This window comes from Colias eurytheme, chromosome 23 (assembly GCF_061535395.1).
Source record: "Colias eurytheme isolate Ceu_HAF_F1 chromosome 23, ilColEury1 Martin Lab GWU primary, whole genome shotgun sequence".
NCBI lineage: Eukaryota > Metazoa > Arthropoda > Insecta > Lepidoptera > Pieridae > Colias > Colias eurytheme.
Genome location: NC_143002.1, coordinates 3427206 through 3437763, shown reverse-complemented (window position 1 = coordinate 3437763; position 10558 = coordinate 3427206). Strand labels below are relative to the sequence as shown.

The window sequence follows — 10558 nt, the reverse complement described above, 5'->3', positions numbered from 1 at the left end:
AGTCTTTTGAATATAAACTCTGCCCAAAAACGCGTAGGCATAGTTATGTTTCGGACAAATTTTAGCGTGATACTAATTTTTGTTGTTATGTTGTTACGCCAATGCTGTTGAACAAAAAATGTAATAATTTTTGTGTTTATTATTCTTTCTTTCACTCAAAATACGATGATGGAAGACGACAATTATTTTTAAGTTTATTTTTCTTTGCAACAGCGATATCCACTCAATTTATACAAGAAAAACCGCATGTAAAAGCTAGTTTCACGCATAATGTTTCCCCGGGAACTCCATAGCGTCCAAACGTTTGTACACTTCAAGCATAGTTGGTCTCTCTTGTCGTAAATACTTTGTGCAATGTAAGCCGATAGATATGAAATCTCGACACATTCGTGGGTTTGCGTTTGGTGTGTTCTTTAGTATAGGGTCTTCGAGGGTAGCTGTGAAAATGAAAATAGATTTATTAAAATGGGAAAAATTGTAGTTGTAATGAATGAGACATAATATATTATGTATGCTAATATTATTGACACGAAGAGTTTGTTTGATCGAGTTAATTAAGGAAGTACCAATATATTTTTTATGATAAAATTTTTAGTTTCGAAACATGAAAATGCTTATACATATTTGATTTTTTTTAACAATAATAAATTTCAATTGTCAGTGTTCAAAACCAGTATCTCGAACCTATCATTTATTTTTGATTATTTGGATTTGTTTTCGCTTGGATGTAGGATAACTGGAAATTTTGAAAAAATGTCTACCCTGACGTAGCCCGATCGACTGTAATGTTATAAATTTCTGTTGTAATAGATCTCTTACCAAAATCCACCCCCTCCCTTGCTTGTTGCTGCATATAATCGCTCAGCAACATGATGTTTCTCGCCCTCTCTATAGCTGGTAGTGCTGTTGCAACTTCCAACATAACAACACCGTAACTAAACACATCCACTGCGGGAGAGAGACAGCGCGATCGGAGATACTCGTCGGGCAAGTATGGACGGGTTCCGTGCACTCTGGAATGAGTGAAATTAAGTTAAATATGGTATGTAATATAATTTTTTAAACATGTGTTTTAAAATTAACAATGAAATTAAAGTGTCTGTTTCTGATTGCCATAATACTACTATTATATTGACTACAAGGAAACACTAGAGGATTTTATTTATGTCAAACAAAGGATGCAGATCGCTTCATTTCAATTTGTTTTATTAGTAGTTGTTTCTCAAATATTTGGAATGGTTGAATGGATTTTGATAAGATAATCTGCATTATAAATAAGTTTATTTATCATTTTGAACTGTATAGAGAACACATAGAGCAGAATACAAAAGCCCGAAGGCATTTATTATTCTTTAACTAGTGGACTGCAGCTTTAAACAAATCTTAACAAATCAGTACTAAAACCTTCTAGAACCACGCTATTCAGTGGTGAAAACATAACGGAAGTGGTGTAGTAGTTTTTAAGTTTATTTTAAATAAACACACGTGGTGGAGGACTTTGTTCTATAATATGTAGTGATACATATCAGGCGATAAAAACAAAAACCTTAACTACAGCTAATATAATAAATAATTATATAATTATTTATCTATATTCTTACCTAGAAACCTTCATATGCGTTCTATCTTCACCATATGGACCCTTTCTAGCCAGACCAAAGTCACCAATTTTGGGCATCGTACATTGGTCCAATAGAATATTAGCCGGTTTTATATCTCCGTGTATTAATGGTGTTCCTGCCATTGTGTGGAGGTATTGCAGTCCTCTGAAAGATTATAAAATGTTTTTATAAAATAAAAATAAACATTTTATTTACAAAAAATGTTGTGTGGTTTTATGAAAGCACGGTAAAAGTGAAACTGTTCGAACGGTTCCGAACACTGCTTTTTGTAGCGCATGTCGCGTGTCGGTCGGCTGCCGAGTAGGTATACCTACTCGGCAGCCGCGATACACGCGACATGCGCTACACAGACCAAAAAGTTTGAGACGATGTAATAAAAGTTTCACTTTAAAATAATTATAGGTATTTGTTTTTTTTTTTGGCAGAACATACATTATACAGGGTGTCCCAAAAAGTAGTGATGAACGGAAGCTGGGAGGTAGAGGACCAAGAGGGCTATCCGAATCACCCCCATGTGTGTTATGCGATTTTTCGTATTTTCGGAGTTATTACATTTTTTTCAATTTTTCATCTATCGCCGGGTATGATGAGATTTTTATTTATGGTGACGTGAATTATTGCGCTAGATGCTTGATTTTTTTTGTGTGCTAAGCTGAAAGATAGGCCAATTCAGTATGGTAACATTTACTATCGTTAGATCTTCGAATGGAATAAAAAAAAGAATTAAATGCCAAGAAAGATAAAATTACCCAGTATGTTCATAACTTCAAGGGCCCATAAAAAAATAAAATCACATAAAAAAGGTTTTCCATTTGGCTTTTAAAAACTTGCTCTATCAATCAGGTAGCTACCCTAAAAATTTCATTTTATTATTCTGAAGGCTTCAATCGAAAAATTGAAATCTAAATGTGGTAAGTGCAAAATTTTTATTAACATGATGATCATTAAAACCAATAAATAGGTGTTTAATTACCAGAATTTTTTTTTAAATATCCCCGCTGTTGCTCAATGCAAGTGCGACATCACCGTAAAAAGTTGTCTTTTAAATGTCTGAATGCTTTTTTATCATTTTTAATGGTTTCTTCTGCTACTATGAATTTCCGGGCTATTTCGTCCAAATTGTGGCATTCTCTCAAGTAGCCGAAGTCTTTTTAGTATCCCCATTGAAACAAATCAATGGGGTTTAGGTCGAGGGACCGTGGAGGCCAGGTTTTAAAGCAGGCGTCACCGGCGCATGCGCAGGCTGCAACGACCAATCCATCTTTCAGGGTATTTTTGCCCTTTAGCCTTGCCTCCACGGTCACCGGACATTAACCCTATTGAATTTTTTCCGTGGGGATACTACAAAGACGAGAGACTGCCACAATTTGGACGAAATAACCCGGAAATTCATAGTAGCAGAAGAAACCATTAAAAATGATAAAAGAGCATTCAGACATTAGAAAGACAACTTTTTACGGTGATGTCGCACTTGCATTGAGCAACAGCGGGGCTATTTAAAAAAAATTCTGGTAATTAAACACCTATTTATTGGTTTAAATGATCATCATGTTAATAAAAATTTTGCACTTACCACATTTAGATTTCAATTTTTCGATTGAAGCCTTCATAATAATAAAATGAAATTTTTAGGGTAGCTACCTGATCGATAGAGCAAGTTTTTAAAAGCCAAATGGAAAAAACATTTTATGTGATTTTATTTTTTATGGGCCCTTGAAGTTATGAACATACTGGGTAATTTTATCTTTCTTGGCATTTAATTCTTTTTTTTATTCCATTCGAAGATCTAATGATAGTAAATGTTACCATACTGAATTGGCCTATCTTTCAGCTTAGCACCCAAAAAAAATCAAGCATCTAGCGCAATAATTCACGTCACCATAAATAAAAATCTCATCGTACTCGGCGATAGATGAAAAATTGAAAAAAATGTAATAACTCCGAAAATACGAAAAATCGCATAACACACATGGGGGTGATTCGGATAGCCCTCTAAGTTCTCTACCTCCCAGCTTCAGTATATCACTACTTTTTGGGACACCCTGTATAATAGGCATGACGACAGTATCCATAAATGATCGTATTAGTGTTTTTAAGGGAAAATGTATAATAGATAAATTACATATAGTGACTTAGAAATCTTAAAAACATTAGGATTAATGAGATTATCAATAAAGTAAAACATTGAAATACTGCAGTTGGCCATTTTGACTAAAACACGCGTGACGTCACGCTTAAGTAAACAACTCACGTCAGATGTTTTTTGTTGTTATGAATATGTTGAGAATACGCATTTTTATTTATTTTCTATTGTTTCACGTATGCTTTATCGACTCAGAACAGAAATATAATTGCGAATTCACGAATACATGGTTCGGGGTTCTCCGCGCCAACTTTATACAATCATTTCTTATTATTTTCTCGCTTGAAATAATTACTAACACATTTCTGAGCATTATTTTTATGTGGATTCACACTGCAATACTGCACACCACTTATAAACTTTGAAATTCGTTTCTATAACACATATTAAATAAATATTTTTTTAATTTTCTTCGCAATGCGTACAAATAATTACGTATTTACCAAAGTGTGACGTCACGCCTACGCCATGACACCTGCGAGCTGTTTTGGCACAGATAATAAATATTTTTTGGAAAATGGCTTTTATCTTCGTTAAATTTAAGTATATTACCGAAATATAGGGTTTTTCTTGTATAGTAAACGTATACACACATTATGGAAGAGGATTTCAAAATCTTTCGTCATGCCTATAGAAGAGTAAGTATAAAAATAGTTTAGGAACTACGTATTTCAAATCTAATGAATATTTCATAAGTCATAACTAATTATTTAATTTTATAATAGCAACCAGTTTCACAAATAATTATGGCACTAACACATATTATTATGGCATAGTGTTGTGTCATACGTGACAAGAATTTCGTATAAATAGACCCATATTAATATCTGTTTGTTTTTTATTTATCGCATTTCAATTCCACTAAGTTTATTCCACTTTTAGGTTACCTGGAAGAGATTGTTATTTAACAAAAAGACCGTACATTTAAATACCTTCATGGGATTTATTATAATATTTTTATTTACTCTACTTTGTTGTATTAAGCAAGAATGAATAAATAACTTTATATTTACCTGGCAACACCATGCACTATTCTATACCGCTGCCCCCAAGATAACGGCGGGTGATGAGATTTACATCTAAGTCTTTGCTCTAAAGACCCTCCCGCCATTAATTGATATACTAAACATGCTTCTGGACCTGAAATTATAAATAAATATGTATATACTTTTAAAACACGAATAACGAAATGAGCTTTTAAACATCAATTTGTAATTTGTCGTACTAATATTATAAATGCGAATGTTTCTGAATATGATGGATGTTTGTCTCTTTCACGCAAATACTACTGAACCGATTACAATAAAAATTTGGTATGTAGGTAGCTGAAGACCCAGAATAAGACATAGGTTACTTTTTATCCTGGGAACTTTGCGGGTTTTTGAAAACGCGGGCGAAGCCGCGGGCGGAAATCTAATTAAACATTCAAGTGACTGAATTATAATATGAATGTCTTCAACAGAAATGTCTTTAAGCAGTTAAAAATGTAGGTATTATAATTTTACTTTATTATGGGGGTCATCTCTGTGATGTAACTGTTTTAAATAAATAAACTGTTGTATAATATAAAAGAAAGTTGTTACAGCGGGTTTCCAAATAAATTATTTCAATTAAGATATGAGAAAGCTTATGTTAGATATAAGTAAATATTTAATCACCATTTAAGTATGTTTCGTGACATTCCTAACAACAAATACTCAATTCAGAAACCTGCCGTTAATTTACTAATTATATTATTTTTGATTTGTTTGCTTGGATTATGATAAAATATTATACTAGAATATATTACTATTGTTATACATATACTATTGTTATACATATACTATTGTTATACATATAATAGTACAATATTAGATATTATTAGTTTTTATACTAAAATATAACAGCTACATACAATATATATAATACTAGCTTTCCACCCGCAGCTTCGCCCGCGCAGTCAAAGAAAAACCCGCATAGTTCCCGTTCCCGTGATAAAACCTATCCTATTTCCCGGGGTAAAAAGTAGCCTATGTCCTTTCTCGGGTATCAAAATATCTCTATACCAAATGTCATGCAAATTGGTTCAGTAGTTAAGGCGTGATTGAATAACAGACAGACAGACAGAGTTACTTTCGCATTTATAATATTAGTATGGATAGTATGAATAATAATGAAACATACCTCCTAAACTATATCCATACAGCGGCAGTATATTATCATGTCTGTACTGATTGAGGCACATTTCACGAATTAATTCCTTGTTTTTGTCATCATTATCTCTTAACCGTTTGACAGCTACGGGTAAGAGTTTCCATTCTCCTGAAATAAAAAAAAAATTGGTTGTCTGTAAAGTCGGTTTACTGACGATAGCTGTTGAACGTGACAACGTCCGATTGTGCTTCTTTGTCGCTCGTTCCGCGCTCTCGCTTGCACTTCAAGCCTTACATGGAACGCCTCAGAGCGAGGTAACGCCGCATGAGTCATGTTTTTTCGTGCGTGCAGCCGGCTCTATCGAATTATAAGACGTTGTCACGTCAAAAAGTAATTCACGTCAATTCGACTTTTAATATTAATGGACATATAGAATAATTAGATTGCATTTTCCGTTTGGGATTCATAAAAATAATTAGGATACCAAAATATAAGAATCACATTTTTTAGTTTATATGTAGTTCAAATGTGCTGTTTACGAACTGTGCTGTTAATTATAGTAATTATTCAATGTTATAATTAAATAATTTTATTAAAATTTTTAATAATTGTACAAAAACTCTTGGATACAACAATTATATATTTTGGCAAAAAAACCCTTTAAAAATTCAAAATATTTATGCTCTATGACGCACATCAAAATCTCTGTTATTGTCTGTGGCTAAAAAAAATAATACCTTTAAAAACCTGTCCAAAACCGCCTCTACCAAGCAAATTAGTATCATTCCAATTATTTGTCGCTTCCCGTAGATCCTCATACCTCAACATTGGTATGGCTGATACACTTTTAAGGAACTCGTCGTCTAAAACATCACCCTTTCCGCTTTGTGCTGTTGAACTATTCTGAAATGAAAAGAAAGATTACAGATTTTTTTAAACGCAAAAAAAAGTATTATGATTTTTGGTAATTTTATCTATACTAATATTATAAAGAGGAAAGGTTTGTAATTATGTATGTATGTATGGTTTTCACGCATAAACTACTGGACCAATTTTGATGAAATTTGGCACAGATAATCTTTAGACCCTGAGAAAGAACATAGGCTACCTTTTATTGCGAAATATGTACCACGGGCGAAGCCGGGGCGGACCGCTAGTACACTATAATTTACATTTATGTTTGTTCCTCCTTGGCTGATGATGTATTTTGATGATTGGTATTTAACATAACAACACATTAAACATATAGAAATAATTGCTTTTTTGCTAGTTAAAAACTATCAATTTAAAAATCATATTATGTTTTTAAAAGATACAGTATTTGTGAATCATAGTTACCCTTGTAGAATCTGTATTTGAATCATCTGTATTTGTATGAACTTCTACAATGCGGCTTGGAGTTGGGAAATGGGCACCCTGAAAAGATAAATTATATTTAAATGTTTAAAAATTATAAAAAATGGTTTTAAATAAAACAAGAAAAAATAATAAGTTTCATTTATAATTGTTTTTTCGTTAAATACGTCATCTACACTAATATTATAAAGAGGAAAACTTTGTTTGTTTCTTTGTTTGATTGCAATGAATAGGCTCATAAACTACTGGACCGATTTTGATGAAATTTGGCACAGATAATCTTTAGATCCTGAGAAAGAACATAGGCTACCTTTTATTGCGAAATATGTACCACGGGCGAAGCCGGGGCGGACCGCTAGTAATATATATTTTTATTATAACTTCATGTGAAATTAAATATATAAAAAATTAACTTTAAAAATTATTATTGCATTGTCATCTTTATTGAAATATTAAAGTTATTAAAACATATTAAAATAAAATATTTACCTTCTCTATAAGCATAACAGGAAGAGGCAATGATGATTCGCTACCGTCCATTTTTTGTGTGCTCTGTTTATATGCATTTTCTGAAAGAAAAGACAAAATAATATTTAATACTTAATAATAAAATTATGAATACTGGCCTCTTTGACCACTTCCTTAGCAGTTTTAAGTAAAATTGAATGTTCACTTTTATTATTTTCATATTATCCTGTCGTCAAAATAAATTTGTATGAAGTTACTCATCCATTCTTAGAAACTAAAACAATCAAACCTATACCTTTATTAATGATTCATTTCATAGAATTATAATTATACAGTTCATGACCTATAGGAATATTGGTTCAACAATTATTGTAAGTGAAGTTTGATGTTTCATTTTATTGCTACAAAAAAAGTAACACAAAAGAACCAGTACATTATGTTATTGTTCACTGCATATTTGGTACTTTGAAAAACATACCTTTTTAGTTTTTGATTACTTTTAACTGTAACATAACTTATAGAGCATGAAGCTGACAGTAGTCTATCCTATCTATGGTAATTACATTTTATATTACTGTACTTTTCTAAATTTTAATCACAGTTGAACCAAGGCAAAACCAGGACAAGCAGCCATTATACATGAAAAGTTATATTGTCTCCAATTAGTTGTAATATTATTTATCTAAACATTTCTACAAGGTGCTAATAATGTAAATTAGATATTTATTAATATATTCCTTAACTAATACTTATCTATATCTTTCTTATATATAAAAATGAATCGCAAAATGTGTTGGTAAGCGCATAACTCGAGAACGGCTGAACTGATTTCGATAATTCTTTTTTTATTATATTCCTTGAAGTACGAGAATGGTTCTTATGTAGAGAAAACGTAAATATGTACTACGGGCGAAGCAGGGGCGGACTGCTAGTATGTATATAAAAATGAAACCCGTTTTCCTTGGTCACGGCATCACGCATGAACGGGTGGACCGATTTCGATAATTCTTTTTTTACTATCTTCCTTGAAGTACGAGGATGGTTCTTATGGAGAGAACCACAGGCGAAGCCCGGGCGGACCGCTAGTTAACAAAACATTAAAAAACTTACCAATTAAATTACTCCTGTCCTTTATACTCCTACTGTCATGTTTCTGCAATAACTTGTGGAACCGACTATCCACCACAGGAACTAAGCACCTTAAAGCTGGTATATGTTTCATTCTGTATAGAAGTATGAATAGTTCCTCCACTCTGTGGTTCTGTTGGCCCCATTTTGTGAATAACTGGTTTGTTGGCGATGTAGCTTGCCGTTTTGCTGTTTGTTCTATTTCCTATAAAAATGTATGTTATGTTTATTTATTTCTTCATTATAACTATAGATAAGAGAATTTTGTTATAATTTTATACATAAAAAATCAATATAGTCTTTTAGGCGGCCTTATCACTTAGCAGTATGTATGTATGTGTAATCATGTATTTTAATTTACCTGTAACATTATGTGTAGGAAATGTTTATATTAGGTATAACCCAATAATTTTATAAACATATTTCAGAGTCAACATGAATTTAACAAGGTAAGTATCTCCAATTTGTTAACATCATTATTGATGAATTAAGTTTATTATAAAAGTAATCTATTAGAAATACCATACACATTTTAAAGGTAGAAGTTATTAAGTAGATATGATTTGAAGATCGGATGATGTATAATACAAATATTGTCTATCTTTAGTTTTTGAGATGATTTTCCTTAAGACAGTTCAGATTGTTTACAATAGAAATAATTAAGAATAACAATGTCATTTCAAAGAAGAGGAAGATAATATGATATAAAACTGACCATATTATGTTAATTTTTGTTTATTTAATTTATTTAATAATGTTATTATTCACTCAGAAGGAAATATTATGAAGTTATTATTTTCAATAAATATATTTTTGAATTCGACAACACCTCTGTTCATTATATAATGTTATTTATATAATGTTTATTAGTTTTAGGTTTGATTTTAACTAAGTAGATAACTGAAGTAATGTTTGAGAAGATGACTGTATAAAAAATAACCATTCAAAAATACTTTTAGTAGATTATAGTATGAATAAATAGTTTGAGTTCAAGTAGTTACCCAACGGTAATGTATAGAAATAACCAACTAGCATGATTTTAGTTTATATATTACGTAAATTTGTTATAAGGAAAACTGTTATAACGTGAAATACACGAGAGAAAACGGTTTTAAGGCAAAAATGTATATTTAATTTGGGAAATCCAAAGAGTTATATGCTTACGTGTGGGGAAACCCGAAACTCCCAACAAATTATAATACTTACCGACGAAACTATACTTACATTGATATCAAACGCAGAATACTTCATATAAACTCCTGAGAGTTCCTTCCAGTCGTCATCGTTGTCTAATAATCTGCACAACTCTTTATTTATATCAAAAGGTAACTCGTAAATATACATTTTACACTTTCATTTATTTATTAAGGTTAAATTCAACAAAATAAATACATAACTCGATAGACACCTGTTTATGACTGCGTAAAATTGACACTTGCGGGCTGCGGCCTGCGGGCAGTGGACAGCTGATTTCCCTGTCAAATCATTAATCAATGTCAAATTGACATTATTTTAATTATTGCCATATATAAAAACAAAAATATTTTTACTAATGTTATTACTAGAGACGCATATTATTTTGCTTGAATAATCACCATTTCTTTAGAAATTTCTAATAATACATATAATCCCATTTTAGAATTCAGTGTTTAAGTTTATCAAATTGTACAAGTACTTCTGTACAGGAATTAATACAATTTCAAAATAG

The 10558-nt window shown here is 31.5% G+C and overlaps 1 protein-coding gene across 1 annotated transcript; it reads right to left on the bottom strand.

Moving 5' to 3' along the window:
* Positions 1–214: 214 nt before the first annotated feature.
* On the bottom strand, positions 215–10272 carry pll (serine/threonine-protein kinase pelle). Its single transcript, XM_090115569.1, has 10 exons — positions 10075–10272; positions 8833–9055; positions 7744–7823; positions 7237–7314; positions 6636–6801; positions 5929–6066; positions 4779–4905; positions 1602–1766; positions 820–1013; positions 215–437 (listed from the first exon to the last, which is right to left on the bottom strand). The coding sequence occupies exons 1-10, from the start codon at positions 10192–10194 to the stop codon at positions 262–264; spliced, it is 1467 nt and encodes a 488-aa protein (XP_089971695.1). The 5' UTR covers positions 10195–10272; the 3' UTR covers positions 215–261.
* Between the last annotated feature and the right edge of the window lie 286 nt (positions 10273–10558).

Bases quoted from the DNA above. Each gene is read 5' to 3' on its own strand.
- pll (XM_090115569.1), bottom strand. From the start codon at position 10,194: ATGTATATTTACGAGTTACCTTTTGATATAAATAAAGAGTTGTGCAGA. The intron at 9,056-10,074 runs GTAAGTATAGTT...ACATTTTTATAG, and splicing joins ATTCTGCGTTTGATATCAAT to GAAATAGAACAAACAGCAAA. The intron at 6,067-6,635 runs GTATTATTTTTT...TTTTTATTTCAG, and splicing joins TTTTGGACAGGTTTTTAAAG to GAGAATGGAAACTCTTACCC.